General features: G+C 40.1%; 3 protein-coding genes across 4 annotated transcripts in view; 1 reads left to right on the top strand and 2 right to left on the bottom strand.

The window, feature by feature from the left end:
- Positions 1 to 8469, top strand: part of pvalb7 (parvalbumin 7) — a 56965-nt gene extending 48496 nt beyond the window's left edge. Inside the window, exons 2-6 of one of the 2 annotated variants that reach the window (XM_033624057.2) lie at positions 1009 to 1034; positions 6189 to 6257; positions 6489 to 6618; positions 7471 to 7580; positions 7817 to 8469. In XM_033624057.2, coding sequence (XP_033479948.1) covers positions 6197 to 6257; positions 6489 to 6618; positions 7471 to 7580; positions 7817 to 7842 — 327 coding nt within the window. In that variant the 5' untranslated portion in view covers positions 1009 to 1034; positions 6189 to 6196 and the 3' untranslated portion in view covers positions 7843 to 8469. The remainder of the gene's footprint in view (positions 1 to 1008; positions 1035 to 6188; positions 6258 to 6488; positions 6619 to 7470; positions 7581 to 7816) is intronic. The other variant, XM_033624056.2, reaches the window with a different exon arrangement.
- baiap2l2b (BAR/IMD domain containing adaptor protein 2 like 2b) lies at positions 8465 to 22420 on the bottom strand. The gene is made up of 14 exons (XM_033624059.2): positions 22048 to 22420; positions 21716 to 21791; positions 20310 to 20396; positions 18177 to 18238; positions 17505 to 17576; positions 16671 to 16760; positions 15364 to 15495; positions 15075 to 15179; positions 13871 to 13973; positions 13337 to 13544; positions 12495 to 12560; positions 10873 to 11218; positions 10712 to 10755; positions 8465 to 10060 (listed from the first exon to the last, which is right to left on the bottom strand). The coding sequence occupies exons 1-14, from the start codon at positions 22099 to 22101 to the stop codon at positions 9985 to 9987; spliced, it is 1521 nt and encodes a 506-aa protein (XP_033479950.1). The 5' UTR covers positions 22102 to 22420; the 3' UTR covers positions 8465 to 9984.
- An 851-nt stretch (positions 22421 to 23271) lies between these two features.
- The window catches only part of LOC117254929 (extracellular serine/threonine protein kinase FAM20C), a 42788-nt gene continuing 40764 nt past the window's right edge, over positions 23272 to 25295 (bottom strand). The window contains exons 9-11 of the mRNA XM_078166387.1: positions 25205 to 25286; positions 25018 to 25077; positions 23272 to 24828 (exon numbers count right to left, since the gene is read on the bottom strand). Of these exons, the coding sequence (XP_078022513.1) occupies positions 24564 to 24828; positions 25018 to 25077; positions 25205 to 25286 (407 nt within the window). The 3' untranslated portion in view covers positions 23272 to 24563. The remainder of the gene's footprint in view (positions 24829 to 25017; positions 25078 to 25204; positions 25287 to 25295) is intronic.

Raw genomic sequence — 25295 nt, 5'->3', positions numbered from 1 at the left:
GTGGGAACACTAGGGTGGAGCAAACAAGACTAACACAAAACAGGTGTGAAGGAAAGACTCTGGGAACAGGGACGGACTAACGAGACTGGTGGAAGACAGACAGGTGTGATAGAAAGCAGGCGGGAAAACACACAAAGACAGGAAGTAAAACCAGACACGACTCATTAGGAGAGAATACCAAAATAACACAGGAAACAGATTAAACATGAATTAATAACATAAAATAAGGAAGAACACAAACAGAAAACCCCAAAACAAAGTCCACAAGATAACAAAAACCAGGATCATGACAGTTTTAGGAGGAGACTCCACCTCTCATGGACATGTATAGACATGCATGTATATGTATGTTAATCTCTACAATATATTTTGATGTGCAAACAAAAAAATCTAAAAATAAAAAAGGTTAAATTCTTATAAAGCATATTTTTCATCTCCTTATTTGTTAATAATTGGGCAGGAAAAGTAGCAGAACAAGACTGCAACGACAGCACAGCACTGTCTGCAACTTCAATATTTCCCCCTCATTTTTAAACTTCTACAAAACAGTGGCAGCTGTGGCAGTGTGAGGACCCGTGCTTTATAACAAGATGATAAATCAAAGCAGATAGGAGTAAAAGTGATAGATGTGTGTGGACACAAAAGAGGGTCACGCAGGGAGAGAGAGAAGACCTGGGTGGAGATAAGTTCTGGGGGAACAGTCAGATAAAGTGGTATTATAAATAGGTCTGTGTGTGATTTGTAAGCGCTGCAGAGAAAGCGATCGCACTCCAGGGCCAACGGTGTGTGCCTTGTGTCTTGACAACCAACCCGCCTTTCTCAAAATAGAGAGAATACTGAGTGGTGGGGATGTGGTGGGTGCGGGGGTGTATGAAGTAAGTGTGTATTATGTTTGGAGGCAGCTATAAAAGTGTCCTCCCTCCCAACTTCTTACCTCCATCTCCAACCCTTGTCTCTTGTCTCTTCTCTCTCCATCACCTCTCCTCTTGCCCTCTCTCTGTCTCTCAGGTGCACTCATCCACCCCTTCATTCAGGTAAGAGATAACACAAATATTAAATGTTGCAGCAGTGAATAGTTATTTGAAAAGAGACCCAATAGAAATCAGAGGCGCTTTCATCACTGGCAACAATGAGCCATAAGCTATTGTGAACAGAAAAATGAAATACAATGATTACTGACGTTATCTGTGACAAGCAGGTATGCTGCAAGTGAATGAAATACCTACCTTTGGTAGTTGTATGAATAATTAAGTCGGAGAGAAACACGATAATAAAATATTTTGTAGCTGTAGAGTTTGTAGCAGGAGTGCCTCTGGATATACCTTTGAGTTAATGCTCTGCTTGAAGCAAAACTGACTCAGAAAATCCATCAGAGGCATTGTGAATGTAAGTTCAGCCAGGATTATAAAAACATGGGTTGGATAAAACTGTAATTAATAAAATACTGAAAATAACTATTAAAAAACATTACAAGTGTCACAACTTCATAAAATATTGGAGTGCCACCATTCTTAAGTGTTTGGTTTAGACTATTTCTTTACTTCCCAATATACTATATAACTTAACGAGACAGTTACAATCAAAAATACATATTTTTCCTCATACCTGTAGTACTGTTCATCAGTCTAGATTGTTTTGGGGTGAGTTGCAGAGTGTTGGAGATATCAGCCGTAGAGATGTCTACCTTCTCTCCGATAAAATAAAACTAGATGGCACTCAACTTGTGGTACTTAAAGCGCCAAAAAATATATTTGAAAAACTCTACAGCAATGTCTCTTTCCAGAAATCATGACCTAGCCTGGTTACTCAAGATGATCCACGGACCTTGCTGTGAGCAGTTTTATGTAGAAACTACTGTCTTTTCCTGAACCACCCCCGCCAACCATATCACCGTGCATATGCTCATGACAGTGCTGGATGTAATGATTAAGGGGGTCATCCTCTGCTGATGTTAGCTAGCTCAGTGGTGCTAGGTGAGCTAACAGTAGATGCATGCTTTCTTCCTCACAGTGATACTGTTGGCCAGCCTATTGTCACTCCAAACTCGTTGAATACTGCCACTTTGTCAATGATGTTGGCGTCAGATACAAAGAGGCAACTTTCGCACAGTATGACACACACCGGATGTGTTACGTTCAGAGGCAGTGGGCAACAACCCAACTCCTCAAATAATGGTGCTTTGTCAGTTAACATTGGCATCAGACACAGACGACACAGAGGCCCCCTTCTAGGTGGCAGCAGTTTGTAACACCACCAGCAACTAGTGAAATCTAAAGAACCAGAAAGTCTGTATTGAGCAGGAAGAAGGAGAGATGGATGCGTCCAACAAAGTCCAGACTTTCAACCAGGAGCTCACTGTTTGTTTCCCTTGTGAATTTTAATCCAAGGAAATAAACCTAAAAGCAAAGTGTTGGCTCTAAGTTTATTTTCAAAAAGACTCTATGCATGTATTGAGCAGAAACTGTACATTTGCTGTAAACATGGAAGTGTGTTTTGAAAAGACAAGATGTATGTAATGGGCGTAAATTGACACGCCATCCCTGAACATCCCAAACAGACGCAGGAAGGTACCTTGCACATCATATTTGGACGTATGGGTCAACAAACAAAGCAGCAGTAGCCTTTTTGATGAGTATTTGATTGGCAGGAGTAGTTCTGTAAAAATGAAAATAGTTCCTACATAAAACTGTTCACAATATGGTCTGTGGATTATCTTGAGTAACCGCTTCATCATTTTTGGAAAGAGAGACATCACTGTTGAGTTTTTCAAAGGTATTTCTTTGGCACTTTGAGCACTACAAAGCCAAGTGCTTTCTGGTTCCATTATATAGAAGAGAAGGCAGACATCTCTACAGCAGATTATCTCCAACACTCAGCAACTCAAACTAAAACAATTTAGACTGATAAACAGCTCTACTTTTTATTTGTGGATGAAGTGTCCGATTAAAGAAAGAGACGACAACCCACGTAAATGCAGTGTCAAAATGAACGTGACAACTTCCAAAGTCGTCAATAGTGGCAGCTAAATACTTTCCTGATATCTGTTCAAAATAGTTTCAGCCTGTCTGTTTGGCCAGTCAGAGCCGCTCTTTGATTTTCTACATGATCAGAGTTCTCGTACATACTTCTTTTCTAGTGTAACCAAGCCCTTGGTGCCTAAAAAACATGGATGTTCTGTCTGTTTTGGTTTGCTGTTTATCTTTCACGTCTCATATCCCCTGCACATGGCAATGTGTTACTTCCGTTTTGTTTTGTTTTTTCTGCAGACGCCTGTATCAAATGAACGGTAATGTCAGGAGCAGGTGTTGATCTAATGGGGGCTTTCTTGGCTCATGTGTCACCTTGAACAGGTGTTTATGTTCAGTGCCATGGCACAGTAGCCAGGATTGTAAGTACAGTAGTTAATAGTGATGCATATTCTGGACATTTGTCATTGTTGTTACTATTTTGGCTGGGCCCCTCTTGGAAAAAGGGCCTAGATGCTAAATGAGACATAAAATATACTTTATAAATTATACATTTACTGTGTCATGACACACTGCTGACTGAGTTGTCACAAATCTTTTAAGCACAGAGATTGTCCTGTGCTGGTGTTCTCAAATACAGTTGACCAGCTCTTGTTGCAAATGTTGCAAATGCAGAACTTAAGTTTACAAGTGACATGTAATTTGTGTTGTTTCTTTACGGCACACTAACAGCCAATAACTGACTTTAAATCTCCAGTGAAAGTAATGTGATCTATGAACATGCTATGGTGTTAAAATAAAACCTCACTCATCGATCCCAACAGTCATATTTGTTCACTGCAGGACAGATCGTGTCTGCACTGTAACTTTTTACAATTTAAGCTACACTGAGATAAAAGGGATGGGTTCAAGGACACTTAGGACTCAGCTGCAGTAAAGGGTGTAAAGTGAAGCTTTGGCCTTTTGATCACAGCACAGTTTCTTTCACCACAGCAATTAAATGCATTCTCAAAGTCGAAGCAGTTGAGAAAGAACGTGTGAACTATACAATTTACATTTGGCTGAAGGAATGATGTCAGACACACCAGAGCTCTCTGTCAAGGTTTGTTATTGATGGATAAAAGTTGAGATTATGTGTCCAAACACCCTTTCAAAAACCAATCTGAAACATATTTAGCGGGTGACTTCAAGGCTTTATATTTAAGACATTATCTAACAGATGGAACAAACACATGACAGGAGAGCAAGTTGAGAAGAACTCAGTTTGACAGAATGGAGGAGGATGGCTCTGTCCGTTGGTCAAGGAGGGTAAAACATTTTATGGGGGTCAGACAGCTCAACCTGCAGAGGGACTATCAAAACTACTCCAGTGGGGCTCTGTAGGTCTCATGTCCTCACCACGGCACTGTGTGGCAGCAGAAACGCAGACACGAGGTCTCACAAAGATAACATACACAAGGGAGCCCAGTTCTCTTATAGGCACAAACACACTGATCAAACATTTGTCTTGACAACTTGACACTAGTTGCCAGTGCTCTCAACTGACAAACCCCAAGGGCCTTCAGCTCAGGTCTGACACCTACTGGTACCTAAAGAGTACTGCAGTGTACTGCAACTGAGGGACATAATGACAACTTTTCCATCCTTTGGGGAAACATGACTTGGCAGAGCTTTAAAAACATAGTAGTCGCACACATCCAAAAACCCTTTAAGGCAGGTGCTAGACAAAAAGGTTTCAAGCTGAATGCTCTTCTTCAGACAGAGCCTTTACACTCTTTTTAGCAACATCCAGCTTTACGTTTATGCTACGCACATAGCCCAGACCCCCACTGTGAACACTGTCCCCTCAGTGTCACCCTTGACCCATACACATTTCATCCTATTTAAAATTAAATTATCTGTGCACCATAGTGCACCATAACCCTACTGGATAATTTGCATTTCATTTTGCACTACTTGCACTTTGTCTACCTACATGAATATATAATATCTACAGTATAAAAAGGTCCAACATTTTTATTTAAGTTATTGATTATAAGTAATGTATATTGTTGGTAAGTATTATTTCTTGGTGTTTATCTCCTCTTAAATGCTCTTAGCTACTCTAAATGAAAAATTTCCCCCTAGGATTAATAAAGTGCTCTATATTAGGGGTTAACTGTCCTAACGTCTTGTGTTTTCTTTCCATCATACAATGCATAATTGACATAGAATATACATAAAAATCAGGAAAACTTCCACATATGACAAGCAAAGTTACGTGTTATACATACAGTACATACTGAGTACTCAGGAGTCAAAAATTTGCACTATTCAGTGCGCATTTGAATGTGATACCACATAGTTTAATGAGACATTTAACATTCATGCTGCAGTTTGCATATTAATATTAATGTGGCTGGACATACAAATTTGATGTCATCCATGTCTGTGTGATTCTATTGCTTTACATGATGTTCTTGTCTCTAATGTTTCATGTGCTCATGTTATACAGCCTCTTACAGCATAGGTGAAGTCAGCTGTTCCCTGTATTTCCAAAACACTGCATTTCCCATTTGTAAGTTGGAGGCAAAGACCAGTTACAGCCCGGCAAGTTGTGAAACCCTCCAGTCAAATGTGCTAATGTCTTGTGTTAATGTATAAATAGGACAGTGTCTGTCCAACAGTCAGATGCAAGGAGGCAGAAAGTAAAAGAAGTTTAAGGATCTATGATTACATCTAAAAAGTTTTTAAACAGGAGAATTCACATGAATAAAGACGTAAATTATTTGTGTGCTTGTGTGTTTGTGTATAATGTAGTGGTGTGTATGTGTACAATTGAGATATCTATGTTCCCTTAGTGTATGCCAGACTGTTTTTATGCTCACGTCTTAAATTCTAGACTATGGCCTTGGGTTGTCTCTCCAGTTTTGCCAAGCTCCACTCCACAAAATCCTCTTTGTGTGTGTTTGTGTGTATGTCCTCTCCAACTAACAGACTATATTCACTCCCTATCATCTATTCCTTGAGTGTCGCTGTGCTATTCTTTTAGCTCATTTTCTAACAGCTAATATGTTCTCAGACACTTGCACACAGTGTTGACAGTTTTAGCTGCTCGACTCTTGAGCTCCCATTTTGGCGGATGTCTGCAGTTAACCCTTTGAAAAATTGTTCTTTTATTTCTCACCTGTTATGTGCTCACTGTCCCTCTCTTTCTCTTTATCTCTCTGTCCCTCTCTCCAGCTGACAAAATGTCGATGACAGATCTGTTGAAAGCTGAGGAGATCAAGAAAGCTCTTGAAGCCTTTGCAGGTCCGTAACAGTCGTGGAGCCGACATGATATTCTCAGCAGAAACAGGCCTACAAAGTTCAAGAAGTTAGCTTTGGATACCAACAAATGCACACACATTTTTATCTTTTCAAACTAGTATCTAGACGACTGGCTGTGTGTGTTTGCAAAATATTTCAAACTGGTTAATGTAAAAGTGGAATTTTAAGAGCTGTTAGATGTTCAGTCTCTACCTTCTGTCTTGCCTTTTGTAGCAGAAACATTTGACCCTAAAAAGTTCTTTGAAATGGTGGGAATGAGGGCCATGTCAGCTGAAAATGTCAAGAAGGTCTTCAAGGTTCTGGATGTGGATGGTAGTGGCTTCATAGAAGAGGAGGAGCTCAAGTGAGAAAGTCACACAGACACAATAACACATAATACACAAAACAGCCCAGTCGCCAGACAAAAATGTTGGCATTGTATGTTTCTGGAAACCATGAAGATGTTACATTTGCACACATCAACATTTTTAAAGCTGACTTTGTCATCAGAAGGGGAAGGAGATGGTGAATGGTGTGTACCCTAAGCGTGATGCATCCCAAGCTGCAGGCCGCTATTAAAGACCAACAAAACCAGTTGTGTTTCAGCGAGTCATAGACTCTAAACGTAGGTGTTTTGTAGTGACCTGTCACTGTGTTTTCATCGGCTTTTGAGACTCCAGATGTGGGTGTTTTGCAGTGACCAGCCGGTGTGTTTCTATCAGCTTTTTAGACTCCAGACGTGGGTGTTTTATAGCGACCCCTCACTATGTTTCTATCGGCTTTTTAGACTCCAGACGTGGGTGTTTTATAGTGACCTGTCACTGTGTTTTTATCAGTCTGTTATGCTCCAGACATGGGTGTTTCATAGCGACCTGTCGCTATGTTTCAATCGGCTTTTTAGGCTCCAGACGTGGGTGTTTTATAGCGACCTGTCATTGTGTTTCTAGTTTCTATCAGCTTTTTAGGCTTCAGACGTGGGTGTTTTATAGCCACCTGTCGGTGAGGATAGTGCCACAAAAAGCAGTTGTTGTTTTTTTTTAACCAACACATTGCTGCTTTTCCTGCCAGGACTATGCCCCTAATATATCTGTGGTTTGCAGAAATGTACAATGCCAACATTTTTTCTTGGCTTACACAAAAAGAAAGCTGCTTTCCCAATGGTTGTAATTGTTCATTAATAGTTCTACTTTTCTGCTACATTCTGTACTTTCCTCAGGTTTGTACTGAAGGGCTTTTCCGCGGAGGGCAGAGATCTGACCGACTCTGAGACATCAGCATTCCTCAAAGCCGCAGACAAAGATGGAGACGGCAAGATCGGCATTGATGGTGAGAAAACAGAGGAACACTGTGAAGTATTCTAAAGTTTATTATAAAATATAAAAGCGTAGAAGGTAGAGGAGGTAGAGATTGACGAGTGTACAAGTTAGCATGGAGGCTAAAGGCGGGTTACTGTAGCGCTTCACATCCTGCCTCAGTGAGAAATCCGACCCAGTCTTATCCGTTAAGATGTAGGTCAGTAGAGCTTATCTCATCACTTATGCAAGTGTTTTCTTTTTTTCCAGAGTTTGAGGCCATGGTGCATGAGTAGGGGATAGATGAACACCCCCCTTCTTCTTCCTCCTCCTCTTTGTCCCTGCATTCATATTTTGTAACTGCCACCTTCAAACTCCTCTCACCTTCGTCGAGACCCCACACATGGAGTCAGACCAGGCCTGCTCTCTACAAACTACTGCAGAGGCAGGCCAACAGGGCGTTACCATGAGGAGAAACATACAGGCATAACAGGCACCAGTTTCATCTTTTCATTTTTTATATATATATTTAATCGCACATGCTGTATGGGTTTCTGAATCATTCATAATGATTTCATGAAGATAGTTTGTGGTCTAAAACAGGTGGTGGTACTTTAGTGCTGTAGATGGTGTAGATGTTATAAAGACTTCTTAAATCTTAATTTCCTTCCTTTGTGTATTTCAGGTTGTGCATTTTGTCTGATTGATTTTACTTCTAGATGTTCACATATCAGTGCACTTTCCTCCCACTCCTCTTCCTCATCCACCTTCCTTCACCTCACCTCCTCTCCTCTATCCCCTTCTCCTCCTCCACACTCCCTGCCTCCAATCAGATGATGTAGTGAATAAAATGATATATAAGGAGAGCTGTGAAGACAGAAAAGATATGAGTAAGAAATGATAATAAAAAACTTGAGTAATAACTGTCTCTTTACTTATTGTTACTCACAGTGGACACAAAACTTTAAACTCACAAAACATAACATTGCAAAACATGTCAATCACAGGGTAGTTAAGAGGATTACAAATTTACAATCATAGGCAAGAAGCTGTGGCCTAAGTTATGATAGATAGATATAGATCTGATATGTATCATACTGTATTTAGGATAAATTACAAAAATAACCCAAGTCAGATTTAAAAAGGATGTTCAGATCTGTGAAATCAGATCTGTATCATATTCAGTGTTGCGCATGTTCACACTTAACAAGAGCTAGCTTAAAGTTCACACAGATTAGTTCACAGACAAAAAGAACAGACTAGTTTCAGGTCATGTCTTTCGTTCTTTTAAATAACATAAAATCTTGTGATCATCATTCACTGGTATATACTTCCCAAGACTGGTCGAATGCTTCAACTCAATGTGTGGTTTCAAATTTGTTGCCAACATGGCCGACATTCAGACTTTTTTTGCAGACATAATTGGCATATAAATGTGGGATGTTTTCCGTTGGAAGTACTGGCAACTGCGCTATGCATGTCCGAAGCATTATTAGCACTAGCCATGTGAGTTGTGTCAGCAAACAGGGTAACGTAAATCCTCAGGTGCTATAAAACAAGCATTGTAAACTGCCGTGAGAGTGAACAAAGCTCACACTCAAGTTCATAAGTTGCAAAATGATGCATTCTGTTCACCAAAATGTGAGCACATTCAATGTACAGCACAACACTGATCACATGAACAAAATATTCTGATTCGGACACATTTGCTGATAAAATACATAGCATGAGAGCGAGACAAATTAAAGTTTCAGAAAAAAAAACTAGTTCAAGGAAAAGATTAACATTTTGGGAAATACAGTTAATTGCTTTTCTTGCACAGATTCAGATGACAAGATCAATACCACTTCCATGTCTGTTGCTAAATATGCTGCTAGAGCCAGCAGCCAGGTAGCTCAGCTTAGCGTTGGATAACTATCCACAAGTATAAACACAAAATATGCTGGTAGGCTGATTTTTAGCCGTTTCCTCCAGTTTACACTCTTAATGTTTAGCTACCCAGCTGCTGGCTGTGGTTTTATATTTAGCAGACAGATATATGAGTGATATCGATGTTTTAACTCTGAGCCAGCGGGTAAGCATATTTCCAAAATTGTCAAGAACATTTTTACTGTAACAGACAAACAGATCTATCTACATAAAAACTTAAGTACTGTACACAGAGTTGATAAAACAACTACTTCAAAACTGTACGGTTGTTTGATATTAAACTACTAAGATGTATAACTTTTGCTTTTGGTACAAGAAAAACCTCATCTTATCTAACATTGTACAAAAAAAAAAAAAATCACCAAACCTTCCTCTGCCTCTCTGGCTCAAGGCCTTCACACTTCAGAGATGCCATTACATTCTCCTGAAACAAAAAATTGTGCATCCTGCCTCCACAACCTGATCTGGCAGCCTCGGTTACAAACCCAGCCTGCAAGAGCGCTGACGGCTCAGTGGATCTGTGGAGCGGATCTGTCATTGGTCGTCGTGGGGCGAAGCTTTACAGTGGCGAATGGGTTTGTGCCTCTGAAACAAGAGGATGACGAACAATGTTACACAATACCTCACACGCTGAACTGCTCTCCACCAACACAAATAAACCACATACACACACACATGCGCACACTCCAGGTTGGGAAACTAACACCAGACCTCAGCCAGAAGATGGAAAATTTTGACTGTGGATAGAGAGTGTGCTAATGAGCAAGCTGCAGAGATAATGTGTGTAACTAATGTGCATCTACAAAATACATGTACCTGCAATTTAAACATGAGCCTTTTGGATTGTGCATCATCCAATATCTAAGGTCTATGATTTGATCATTTTTCATATCAAAAAATATTCTCATTTCTCTCTGCTCAACAGTTTTCTTATTGATGTGGAAAATCTTCTGAAACAGCACATAAACTAATACCTAAAGTGTCTGTTGAAACCCAGACAACTGCTACAAGCACAGATCTAATACTCCTAAGGTTCCTGGTACATGATCATGCATACTCGTGTGGAATCAAGTCACTGTGTTTCATTAGAATCACTTCAGACAAATTATATCCCAGACACAACACTGACTAGCAAATAGATAATCCTGAATAAATTATTTAAAAAGGTAATGGAATTCATTAGACACTGAATCCAGGGAAACATTTTCCTGTCAACCCATACACTCTGAAAATTACCTGGGAAACAGCGGGTTTTCAGGCGGCCCGTGGGGCGATAATGCCTACGAAAAGAGAGGATTGCACAAAACAAGTGAAGTCGGATAACTGTATCATGGTTTATATGGACACGAAAAAAACATGTTGTCATCCTTTGAAAGTGAATTCTTTTCAGAAGGTACCTGGACATCAGATGCTGATTCACCCTTCCTCTCAGGGAGGGGAGAGATTGGTCGAAAATCTACAGAGCCCCTTCGAAGGTTCTGACTTGAGAGAGGAGGAGGCGGTGGGGGAGGAGGTGGAGGTGGGTGTTCGTTGTAGCTCTTCGTTTGACTTTGCTTTGTCTCCAAGGCCGACTCCAGCTTCTTCTCAGGGAGAGGAGAGATTGGCCGGAAGTCTACAGAGGCTCTGCGGTTGGGTGTGGCTGGCGGCGGGACATCACCGTAGTTCTTGCTCTCTGATTGGTCAGTGTAGGTGTCAGTAGGGTCCAGCAGATTGTTCATACTGTGGCTTCTTACAGAACCACCACTGAAAGGTAAAATGCACAAATATAGGAACTTTAAGTGATTCATAGCAGGAGAGTGACCTGGAATATTTTGGTATATATTACGTCTTACAGAGCAGCCAACTACTAATGCATTGTAGGTATAAGTAGTCATTCTGTTGTGTAATCGCTGTAGGACAACAATCTTTTCTATTGGTGTTCAGGCTTAAGTTTATTAATAGACAGTGTAGACCCTGGGCCAAATCCGGTTCATGATAGGGTGCCAGGTGGCCCGCCAACCATTTTCTGATTCAAAATGAAAATAAACTGATTCATACTGTGATTTTTTTTATCACTTTGAATGTAAATAAGGAGCTAGAGTGTATAAAAAGCATCAAATCGGGCCCAGAAAGGATCCTTGGATACCCCAACAGAGCAAACATTGTAAGGCTGCTAACAGGAAATTAATTTATAATACTGACAAATATTATTAAAGTTTGTTTATTAACTGGCCATTGGCCTCTTGTCATTTTGCAAAAGTCCCCCCCCCGGCAAAGCAAGTTGAGCATCCCTGGTTTAGTATCTGCAACATAACAATGCTCCAACATTCTGTCTCTTGCTGGAGGACACTTTAGCAGATCGTACACTGGCTAGCATCTGGGAGCAGGAACATTTTGAATGTCTAGTTGTCTACTTTGAATGTAAAAAAGGAGCCATAAAGAATAAAGAAGCATCAAATAGGACTTGTTTATCAAATAAGTGTCCAGGAAGGATCCCCCTGATCCCCCAGACAGAGACCTGGGATAAGCCCTAAATGTTCTGAAAGCCTAGAAACATCCCTACGTACATCTGAATTGTGTGTGGCTGCTACCACTGGATTTGCCTTTTGGCAAAGATGAGTGAGCAGAGCAAACATTGAAAGACTTCTAACAGGCAATTCATTTATAATACTGACAAATATTATCAAAGTATGTTTATTAACTAGCCATTGGCCTCTTATCATTTTGCAAAAATGCACAAAGCAAAGCAAGTTGAGCATCCCTACTTTAGGTTCTGCAACATAACACTGCCCAAATAAATGTTACATATTCTGTCTCTCGCTCGAGGACACTTTAGCAGGTCATACGCTGGCCAACATCTATTTTTTAAGGTGAGGGTCTCTCTACATCTAAGGTCAGCTTATCACACTCAAATCTGCCACCCTATCTCTTGTACATTGTCTGAGGCAGAAATGTTGGCCACTATACTACAGGGTGAACTGTTTTCAACATCTAAAATCCTCTGCTGACATGTGCCGTGCAGATTTAAAGTGATTCCTACCTTGTTGCTAAAGTGTTGGAGAAATCTTCAACAGGGGCCACATAAGCAGCAGGGAACCAGCCCTGACTGGAGGAGATGAGACAGACACAGATGAGGAAAAAACAAACTTCATCAACTCTCTTGTCCCTTTACCAGGAGTATGTGCAGTCAAACAGTCTATCAGAAAATACATACACATAGAGTTTTTTAGACGTGAAATCAATGTACAAGTTTAGAGTGTCTGTAAACATAAAAGTCAGCTTTCACACTATTTTTCTGCTCTACTTTATCAAACTCTGGTTATACAGTGCTCTTTGTTCTCTTGTCAAATGGAAACCTACACAAAGCACCATTTACATTTCATCTTATAATTTATTGATGTTCAAAGTGAATAGCTTTACCATTTTATCGCACAAAATGACAATTGCTCCTCTGTGTTGCTTTGTTGAGTTGCTGATCAGTAACCATGACTCAACTCTTCTACAGTAAGTTGCTGAGATTTCTCTTTTCAAAACTCTCGGCCTATTCTTCATGCTCCAAGGCTATCAACCTACTTCCTATACTTGCGACTAATGAGCACTGTGAGACATTTTGCTCTGATGATAAAGGAACAAATGACAGTATTGTTATCATTTTCATTCACTTCTCTTTTGTATCCTGAATAACTGGCTTGTGATCTCATCTCTCTTGTGACAATGTAATTTCAGTTTATATGATACAAGGAGGAGTGGGGAGGATAAGTAGCAACGATGGTGCTCGAGCAGTTGCAATTTCTTCTGGTTGCTAAAACTCACAGACCCTCATGTAAACTATTCTGTGGCTCCTTCACCTGCATGCATACATCTTCTATCTCAGCTACCCACCGCAGGCTGCTGTCAGTGCGCCCATACAGCCAGCCGTTGCGTGGCTCTTGGACGAGTACGGTGACAGTCTCTCCCCTGTTGAAAGGCAGAAGCTTTGGGTTGGATGAGGAGGGATGAGATACCAGGGCTCTCATGGCTTTCCCTCCACCAAGACCCAGAGATTCCCCAACTGAGCTAGAGCGGGAGCGGCTGGGGAGGGGGGACGGTGCTGTTGAGCGAGTAGATGAACAGAGAGCGTAACAGAGAGAGTTAGACATAAAACAGGAAAAACTTTTCTGGCTCATGCTTGACACACCACTATTTTGCATGAATTAATGCATAAGCAAAAATAAAAGGATAACTAATTAACTCAAACTTTAATGTACAACTCTATTGTGTTAATTTACACACTGCTAATGTACAAAACATTATTTTTTGGTTGTGTAATTAATCTAATGCTGGAGAGATAAATACTGCTGCTGCTGCGTGACTTCAAACATTGTCTCATATTTATTAACAACGATGGCGTCCATGAAGTACAGTCCTCCTTCCCACCTCTAGAGGGCACTCTGCCCAGCGCCTGCTGCTCCCTCCTGGCCCAGGACATGTCTTCATCTCTGGCTACTGTTTGCAGCAGGGAGCTCACTGAACCTCGCAACTGGTAAGACACAACATACACAGGGAAATAAACTGCATTTCTATTTTTATTACAGATTTAGCACACTTTTTACTGCAGTGGATAGAACATAAAGAAGCTGGATTGAGGGTGTTTTCACACTTGGTCCTTTTCAGCCCTCTAAACAAACAGAGCGGTGACTCACCATTTTTTAAGTATTTGTGAGCACACCAAGAGAACTCAGACCCCTCTGAAGCGCTTCAAGTCCACATTGCGGTTTGCTTGACCTGTGCATTGTGAACACAAAGTGCTCCAGGTTTGCTTTGCTCTTTGCCATTGTGTTTAGCCCTCTAGATCACATGCTATTGCACTGGGACGTTTGAAAAAACAGAAGCAATCACGTTGGCCTGTAATGCTTGCAAAGGAACAGGACGATACCGCACGTCTCAAGATGTGGGATGTAGTCTAACAGTCTACAGCACAGAAACACTAAGGTTTTCCTCCAATTTTATGTTCATCTGAAAGTGAGGGGTCTTATAACCGCACTGCAGTGCCACATCAAAGTAAAAAAAAAAAAACGTGCACTTTAAGGGGACTGAGTTTGGTTTGTTTAAAAAGGACTGTATGTGAAAACACCCTTAGTTGGAGCATCTGTGCAGGGCCACACTGAGGCATTTTTATAAGTCACAGAGTAAATAATGGTGACCCTTTCCTATAAATTCAACACGTCATGCAGATGATTTAGAGTCAAACCTGAACATTATTATCTCAGTAAAGAAAGAAAGGCTGAGCCGTCGTACTGGATGGCATTGGGATTTTACAGGTGCATTTTATCAAGTGGCCAATGAATGCACAATAAAAAATTTTCAATGCAGTGAAAAGTTAAGGACTCTGAACCACTGAAGGCAAGTGCCAGAGCAGATAAAATAAAGTCCCATTCTCTCTTCAGTTGATCATAGCAAAGGCCCTGGGTGTGAAGGTTTACATAAACCATGTTACTAAGGCTATACACAGACACTGGTGCAGCATCCCGAGCCAGTACAGCTTCTTTTCACCCTGTCTGGTGCTTGGAATGCTAATTAACTGAGTATAATGTTCATGTTGGATCAAAATAATTGACTAAACCACATAACACCTTGGTACCTGCGCATCTTGATCCAAATGGGTGGGAGTTCGAGGTCTGGACCCTCTGGTCTCGTTCACCTTCTCCTTCCATCCATCTGCCTTCTGCTGGAGAGAAGCACCGGTCTGAAAACAGATGAGAGGTGAGCACCTCATTAAATCTCAGGCAGCAATAAAATGAACAGAAATGCTTTTGTAAATGAGCCAACGGACACTGATACGTGCATTTCATATAATCAAGCAATTAACATGCTACCACGTGGGTGGAATAAAAATGCCGTGCAGCCCAGTGTCTCCTGTGTGTGTACACCTTGTTTATAAGGAAGAGCAGTGACTGAGTGAGGCCACAGTGTTTCTCAGCCAAGAAGCGATACCTCCTCTCCTCCTCCTTCTGGATCTCCTGCTGGCTCTGCCTCAGGTACAGCATGTACTCACTATTCTCCTAAAAACACACACAGAGAAGCATGCACACACACACACACATTAGAAATGACATAATTGTGAAGAAGTATTGCTGGACTGTGTGGATGTTGATGTACCCATCAGGGATGAAAAAGGTGGAGGTGTTAGCTCGGAAAAATTTATGATTTATGTGGTATTTGCTCTTTGCAACTGCTGTTTGGTCAGTTATTAGACAGGCCTTAGATATGCCATTTATTTATGTATTTCAGAACCACGGCAACTAATAGAAAAACTAAAAGTTAATTTCAATTCAGCAGTTATTTTTCAGGGATAATGGCATTTGCCCCCTCCTCAAGCAACATAATTAGGCAACTGTAACAAGTGTTCACTTTAAATACATCACAAGCAACATAGGTCCATTTTATCTTAATGTACACCGTTGTCTCGTGGATTAATCTCATGTTTCATAACAATTCTAAAAGCAAACTGTTTAATCATATCAAGATTAAGACATGTATTAGCCTTACTAATATTATCTTAGCATAAAGACAATGCAAACCATCAGGGGATGCCGTTAATATTTAGTTAGTTGGCACTTTGGCTGAGCTTAACTTATGTTGTCATCGCCTGCATAATGGTAATGTTAGTAAAGTTAAACAGAGTAGTCTCAGAGTGCTAATGTCTTTGTTAGACAAGTTGAATTTGGAAAAACAACTAGCTAATTTTAGGCTCCATTAAACAATGTTAAAACCTAACGTTACATAAAAATTGTGATGGCTAGCTTTTGCTTAATCAGATAATTAACAATCCCAAGCTGGACATGTCGTCATTTAAGCCAATTAAGGTCATCCTAATACTACTGTAAGAGATTTTGGATGGATGGATGGATGGATAGGTAGATAATTAATTATCCGCTGCAAGTTCTTCCTGTCTGCAGCGGCACACCTAGAGTACCAGACTGTACAGCAGTGTGTCAGGATACTATCAATGGTGAAGCAGCAGAAGCTGATCAACAGTGTTTGAGGGAGTCTGTTGCGCCTCAGAGTCCACATGAAAAAACAGGCACCGCTGGGCCTTCAGGCACCGCTGGGCCTTCTTTTAGTGTTAGTATAGGTGTAAAACTGCTAACAGTTGGAGAGCGCCAGACTGCTGTGTCTGTGCGCACCACCATCTTAGATCATGTTTATGTATGTGTGTGTATGTTTGTTTAAGTACCAGAGAGTCCCTGTAGGCTCCTCGTCTGAGCTGTTTCTCCAAAGCCTCTGCCTGGTTCCTCACCTCCAGCTCATACACTCTGCGACTACCCTGAAGTACAGGAAACAGTTTGATTTGAGAAGCTCTGATGTGATGATGAAAAGTTTTCCTGAGACTAACTACCTCTCAGCTGATTGTGGTCTTGACTGACTTAACCTCACAGATGAATTCAGACTCAGATGGGTACTGGAAGTTCTCAGAAGAGGTTTATGCAATTAGAAATGCAATAAATGTGGCTAAAGTGACCAGATGCATGTAAGATATTCTTATAAAGCCGTAAAAAACTGTCTGCAACTCATTACCAAAAAGTAAAGTTATTGGTCAATTACAGTGTTCACTTGTCTTATTGGAGGATATGCAAATATTAATTACATATCAAGACTACCAAAAATGTAGGTACATTTCAGATCATTAGGAGAACTGCAACAAATGCGAACTCCTAAGTAAACTATACACACATGTAGCTTACATTTGTTGAGCCATAAAGTAGGAATAAACTACAGTCCTAAAATTGATTTAGTCCACTAAGCATTTATTTGCAAAAACCGTACTAACGAATATCTTGCTCAGAATTTTCTCTTTCTATTTAGTCAACAACTTAATAAGCATTTATGAATTTAGACAATGAATCCACAAATGATTGCAATGCAGACCTCCCACTGAATATAATGAGAGTAGCTTACTCATTGTTTCCATAAACTACACTCCTAGTCCAGTAAGTTCCCCAAAATTCTCAACACAACCCAGCCCTCAGAGGAGTAGATATACAAACACGTTCCCCCTCAGTGAATTCACCTCAATGTACTCCTCATCCAACTTAACATTCTTCTCCATTGCTTGCAACACCTCTACCTGGAACCATCGAAACTGCAACAGAAAGAACAACAATGTTGCGGTGATGCAGCCAAGTCATTATGGAAACTTCCCCCTTGTTCAAACAGTAGATTGTTTTGTGTGACTAAATCTATATGCAAATGTGATCCATCCTCAGGCCAACTTTTTAATCAGAGGCCATGTTTTGCTTATTCACATCACTGAAAGCCACGGCAATCAAGCGTAAGGGTTCGAGTGGCGCTATGAATTTTAAACAAGCAGTGAAATGCAAGCAGGAACTCATTTCCTGAGAGCTTTCTGTAGAGCTCAACTGTGGTCCACCAGTTTGTAACAAGTCAGCACTCTGCACAAACTTTCTTCGTTAACAAAAGGGCATTACTCACTTATCATAAAATCAAATGGATTTAATAAAATCACAACCTTTTTAAGGAAGATGCCATTTCACTAACTGTGGTTATTATTTATTCACATATGACCTGATCACCACCATTACTACGAAATAGTTCGAGATATTTGTACTTTCAGTAGAAACTTTTCAAGACACTTAAAAGATTTAGCCAGCTTTTCTGAGACTGCTGGGATCCAGTGTTTTGGTTTGAATAACATGAGTATTGACTGAATGCTTGCACTGACCACTCCTTCCATTTCTGCGGTGAGTCTTCTCTGTGTTTCTGATATTTGGATCAGAACATCCCCTGTTTTAAACAAACAGAAAGAGAAATCAGAGACTTGACTGACCATCACCATATCATACTGTTATATTGTTCGTTATATCATAATGTATTTCATATGTTTTATATACTTGCAACAAAATGTTCTTTGGGTGCAAGTACCAGGGTTCCCATACATTTTAACCAGTGAATTTTCAAAACTTTTCCATAATATTTCACCCCACTTCCACGACTTTATTTAACTGTTGGGACTATATAGTAATACAGCCATACATAATTAAACACGCACTTCCATGCATTTGCAAAGTAGCAAACTTCTAGAGCTTGCTAACTTTATTCGCTCGTTAGACGACTAGCTGCATATGCTAATAGACCAGAGCACAGTACTTTACTTACTACGAAATGTCAAGGTTACACCTGTTTTTGAGGGATAGAAAATCAAAGATCCTGCAGATGTCAATGCAGTTTGACACATGTTTAGATTATAATTTTGACAAGGCTGTGTGCATTTATTTTTTATTTAACAAAACTTTGTATATTTGAATGTTTCTCAAAGCCTTTGAGAAGAACTGGGAACCGAACCTACTAGTTGCTGTCCTAGGTGCCATGAGTGCCTTACCTTTGGCAGACAAGTATGAAATTCAGGCCACTTCATTTGGTATGGTTGTGGCAAGGAAACTTATTCTACTTATGTGGAGGTCAGAGTGTGCACCAACATATGATATGTGGATAAGAGAGTTGATGAATGTAGTGCACTTAGAAAGGTTAAGGTTCTCTAGTAAGAATAAGACTCAAATATTTGTCAGAATTTAGAGCCCCGTACTAGACTACTTCAAGAGTAGTGGATTGTAATGGTCTGACAGTGTAACAGTAAATCCTCTAACGCTGTGTATATGTATTTTATTTTACTAGTAATGTTGGAGTCCTAGGACTTGTTTTTTGTTTTTCTACCTGTGAAGATATTTGTGACTGAGTTATCAACATGACATACTGAGCGTTTGTTGTATATTGAAAATCCTAAAATAAAGGTTTGTTTCATGGACATGTGTGATAATTGCTTTGCAGCCTTGCCTAAAACCTGAGCCTAGGTGATAACTTAATAAGTTCAGGTTGATCGCCATCACGTCCCTTAAGTTGTTTCAACTGTAATGCAGTGTAACACTAGATTTTGAATTAACAATAAAAGGAATGTCATTACTTTTCCAGGAATTTCCCTGAAGACCAAAAACACAGCCATTTTAAGACAGAACATATGAAATCCTCCATTTCTAGAATACAGGAGATCCAGAGACATTTTGAAATACTACTGATCTACTGCTATCACTCATTTTGTGTTTATGTTCATTACAAAAGAAAGGCACAATACTCTAGCGGGAATATCAGTCATTTGATATATGACTTTAACACAATTCAACACTGCTCAAGTCATCATGCTAAGATGGTGGAAAGCTAGCCAAGCCCTTTATGTTATGGGTGCCTCTGGTGTTGTCTATTGTCATGGATTGTGGTTGAGCTAATGAATTGAGTGCAGCTGAAAGACTGTCCCCATTTATAATTTAGAGGCTGTCACTCAATAGGGCCCATAGTCACGCTGTGGCTCCCTGACCTTCTCAGTTAGCCGACCCAGCAGAACCACGTGTGTCACACTGTGCTAGCACTGATGCACGAGCCCACACACTCTCAATGGGGGATGAGTTAGCATTATGCTAATTACCACTAACAATGCTACAGTATCGCACATCCCCTGGGTCGGAGTGAAAGTGAAGCTTGTGGAAAATATGCACTCATGCATGCACTCAGGACATGCACACACACAACTACACACATGAGCACACATACAGAGACAAGAGAGGATGAGAAAGAGCAGTATAAGGATGCAGTTTTAAGGTTACTGAGGGTGTGTGGTATTTTACAGTCTGGGATGCGTCAGTATGAATGGGCTTGACATTAACTTGATAGAGCACTTAGCCATCTCCAGAGGACAATTATGTCTCTGTAATGAATGCAATAAATTAAGGGTGAAACCTGTTATGGAGAGATTGAGTAATCAATCATGCATAAAAACACACACACACTCACAGATACACACACTTACCAAGAGAGCGAGATGAGAGCGTGTGAAGGGCCTGGTCGCCCATCTTAGCCACAGCGCTGAAGTAGGCCTCACTGCAAACAGCTAAGGCTGCAGAGCGCACACACACACACACACACACACACACACACACACACAAATACACAAATACACAATAAACTACAAGATTTTCAAAAACTTAACATTATAAACTTATAAGCTTTGGAGTAACATCACAGCGAGTTAAACTGCTCTTAACTGGATCAATAAATTCTGCCTTTAGTCGTTATAAACATAACCCCGCAGTACTGCTGATATGTGATATGTGATTTTGGTTTAGGAATAGCCCCATGCCAGTGGGTATAAATTTACCATGCTGCCTTGTTGCACTGTGACTGACGGCCTGTTCCTTTTTTTATCAGGCAGAGAGGTACATTAATGATACATGCTCACCCAATTACCAGCACAACAAACAGGCTAAAGATTGGAGAAGCACAGACAGAAAGAATTACTGAGGTCAGACAGCACAATGGGGAAACAAAAGGCCAGGACCTTTTTCTAAATTTTGGTACCTCATGTTTTGAGGAAAGCAGCTTTAAATTCTGCTTCATGTTTATTTTCTATGTATTATTTTTTACAAACTATAAGTATAAACCTTATTTTGGCTCACTACTACAACACCCCGTACAAGCCCAGTGACTCCTGCCTGTTGGGAAAAGTTGTATATATCCCACATAATAATGAGTCAGCAATTCGTGTATAATCCACAATGGGCTGATGGGAGTAATGAGGTGAGCAGTCCCGAGCAGTCTAGTTAGGAGGCAGGTTGGGGTGGTGGATCGGTTACAAAACACAGGACTTTTCCCCAGGATTTTCCCCAGGAGACTGGCGTACCTGACAATTTGAACTCTGAGTCATTTTAGGGTACATCATCACCATGTTTCTTTTCCTTAGTCTAACCACAGTAACTTTACTTGCCGAAACCTATCTTCTATAACTTTACCTTATTACATAATTTATAGGATATCATACAAACCATTGTATGAGGATACGTTAGGTTCTTTACAAACACTATATAAACTGTACTGTATATGTCAAACATTTAATATAGTTGCATTTATTTCTGTCATGCCAAACATTTGTTCCTCCTCATGTGAGATAACAAGACGCTATTGTTTATCAAACATAAAAAGCATGACATATCTCTTCTTGTAAAACATGAAAACCCAAAAGAAAGAAAAAATGTTGGTTATTTATGTGCATAAATTGGTTATTAAAAATGAAAAGTGTAAATGTAAATAATAAAAATAACTATTAGAAAATGTCTCTCTGTCTGTCTCATGCATGAAAGCACACAAACACAAACACACTTCAATCTTCAATTCAATCTCCCGCATATCTAGTCATCAGTCACTCACAAACCCACTCACCTTGAAAAGCTTTGACGTAGCTGTTTCCTAAAGCAACAAGCTTCTGGAGACCGGGATTGAAATGCTCCATCAGATTCTACAGTAACACATACACAGACACATAAACATAAAGAGACACACAAACCAACACACCAAAAGAAACAGTGGTTACTTAAGCTGTCACTAAACACACTGGAATTTTAAATCTGATAAATACTCACCTAAGTCACTCCAGCCAGGCCAAGTTTAAATATACATAATAGTTTTCCCCTTACATTTGAAAATACCACATTAAAGCCCACTTTTATTAACAGGAACCAAAGGTAGAGAACAAAGAGACAATATATACTCACCAAATATACAGATAAAGTTGATCTATGCAGCTGGTCACTGGTGGCTCCAGACATAGTGACCAATTTCAAAGACGATAAGAATTTAAAAGAAAGAAAATGCCTAAAAAAATGAACGTCAGAGACAGAACAAACTTCTGTAAAGAGTCTGTATTCCCATTCAGACTTCTGAAGTTTCTTCAGGAGTTTTTTTGTCCTTTGTGTATCGGCGTCTTAAGGCAGTTAAAGTCACCTTGACTGCAGTCCCACTGTACCTATCTGATAGAAGGATAGTACTTTTCTCCCTCTCTCCCTTTTTCTGTCATCTGTTAACGAGCTCTTTTACCCCCTCGTCAGCAACAGTTTTCATGGAAAGAGCGAGCAAACGAGTGAGGGGAAGAGAAAAGGGAGTAGGTGCCATCGATATGAGCGGGCCAGGTAAATTATTGATTGAAGCCCTGAAAGGAAAGGAGGAGGACAGCCAGCTGCCCAATTAGCTGTGACGTAGACTCACACCTAAGGGAGGACCTCAACTCTGGTGAAACAACTTACTGCCTTTAAAAAGTTATGTATTAAGTACGCATTTACTGTGAGATATAAAGATACCATCAATAAGAAATACAGATAAATCTGCGTCATAAGACTTACATATTAAACATCTATGAGGTACAATATATACTGTATACTGATCACCTTCTCTGTCCATCAACAGACCAACATATTAAATCCAGTTGCCAAGAGGAGAGGCAAGTTGAAGTATTGAAACAACTCACATATATATAAAAGAATAACAAGGTGCAATTCAATATTTAGAGGGATCTTCTGATGTTTTGTACTTTATAGTTGAACCTCACTACTCCGTCCACTCCACTAGAAGCTCTTAACATTATTCCTCTGCAACAGGCATCCTAACACTGGCTCTAGAGAGGGCCTTTAGTGTTTTTCAATGAAGTGAAGGGCACCGTAAGTTCTCCTCCACACTTGGAAAAGGAGGGGTAAGTTGCCAGATCTTTGAACCTGGTCAGTCCACCAAGTTGGCTGATTAGTCTGGCATCATGACATTTTCTTGGTTGAAAAAAGAAATTGATCTAATGAGCACCACAGGGGCACTAACACCATTATAAGGCTGTATGCTGGAACCAGCGAGGAGTAATAACAATGGCCAACACTGTAGACAAGATAGACGCTGCTATTGAGGCCATTGTAAATCAACACATTCTCAATATCGCCCTACATCGTAGTTTGTTTTTTCTTCACTTCACCCTTAAAACCAGTACGTGGGAATGGCTATGCATCAGTTTCGACTTAAAATGCTGTGAGCTTTAAGGGTGTACATTGGTCTCTAGTGACTGGTTAGGTCAAATCAAATCCCCCTACCCTATGGTAGTGGAGTGTAACAAGTTGACAATTCTGTCTGAAATCAGGCAAAGAGGTGGGGGGAGGGTATTCAGTTCATTGCAATCTGCAATGTCACCACTAGATGGCATTAAATTCTACACACTGGTCTTTTAAATATTAAAAGGACAAAGGAATCATGAGGATAATACCAAGTTATGCTGTATACTGTGTATAGGGCTGTTCATTTGCATTAAAAAAACCTACTAAACAGCAGGATTGGCAAAAATGTTAATTTTACTGAAAACATTTCCCTTACAACAGAGCAGTCCAGGTCAAGACAGTCAATGTATTATGTCAAAGTGGAATACCACCTAAATTAAGAATTCTGGTATATTATTTCATGCTCTAGGAAAGTTTAATCAATATGTATGAACATGAGCTGCTCTCCCTCAAAGACAGAAACCAGAGAAGTCTCATACTTGTGATGTCATCAAGTAAACAGTCTGAAGCTGCAATGACAATGAATAGAAGCCAGATTTTGTGGATCCACAGAATGTTTGTTCTCTTTTTTATACCCAAAAGAGCTTAATTGTACTGTAGGGTTTTCAGTTCTGAAACAGAAAATGTCCCTGTATACTTAGAACATTCCCCTGGATGCTCTCAGTGTCATTTAGATCATCTCTCCCAATTCATTGTCTGTGGAGCAGCTTTATACTTTATACCCTATGACATCACAAATTCAAATTTTAACACTGAAGTTTTTCTATTTGGAAGAGAATTTTTCATGTTTACTAATATATTTGGGATATCCAAGATCAAAAGAATAAAGTATGAACTGATTGAAAACAACTATCAAAGCTAAAGTAAAATTCTTCGTCAGCAGCTAAACTAACCTGGATTAAACATAGTCAAAAATCGCACAAATATTTAACCTGTAACAGACCAGTTTTGTTGTCATCACATTTGAAAGCTCCAACTTTTCAAGTTAATGAAAGTTTTTTTTTGTTTTTCCAATACTGAATTTTCAATACTTTATAATAATCACAATACTTCCTAGGAAATGGTGCAAGTGTTGTAAAAGTCTTAAAATTGCCTTAAATATTTGACCGACAGTCCTTTCCATTGTTGCTTCTCATCATTGTTCTCATCAGTGTGACCTGTAATCATACATATTGATGAAATAACATACAGGAGGTACAGCCCTACCCAGCAGGTGTGACCATGTCCTTCAAGTTGGCCATGTCATCATAGAAGACCTCATCATCACCACCATGTCTCTTCTGGCAACGACTTACAGTCTCCAGCACAGTTTTCAGGCGGCGATCGAGAGCAGTGAGGTGGGGCTCTGACAGCAATGGAGCTACGCTGTGAAGGGGATCATGGGAGAGCGACTCCCTCATGACATCACTGAGACGATACTGTGGCAAAGACAGTAGACGCAGGCGGAGCCAAGTGGAGCGCCGGATTCTAGAGAAAGAGCAAAATGACAGAGAGGAGTTGGAGAGAAAGAAGGACAGGACAGGATGATAAGGGCAGGAAGAAATAACGGAGAGGAAAATAGGAACCTTATTGTGCTGAATTAAATACTACTCTAACTGAATTTAACTGAAGACAAGAAAGTAAATAACTACAGAGTTATCATATTCTTGTTTTTACCTGCAACACTGTTCTAGAGGAACTAGGATCGAAGGCTCATCTTTGGAGTGACGTCCAAATCTGCAATGAGTCAGTCAAGCTGCATCACAGTCACAACCCCAGACTATGTAAAAGTAATTTACATAAGCACACACACACACACACACACACACACACACACACACACTGATGCACCACAGATACTCACGCTCTGCCATTGTCAAGGTGTAGTAGGAAGGTATTGTTGCCAAACTTCTCAAAAGTTTCATAATGGTGTCTGTCCATGTTACCTAGAGGAG

Source organism: Epinephelus lanceolatus, chromosome 3, assembly GCF_041903045.1.
Source record: "Epinephelus lanceolatus isolate andai-2023 chromosome 3, ASM4190304v1, whole genome shotgun sequence".
NCBI classification, from domain to species: domain Eukaryota; kingdom Metazoa; phylum Chordata; class Actinopteri; order Perciformes; family Serranidae; genus Epinephelus; species Epinephelus lanceolatus.
This window is presented reverse-complemented; position numbering and strand designations above follow the sequence as displayed.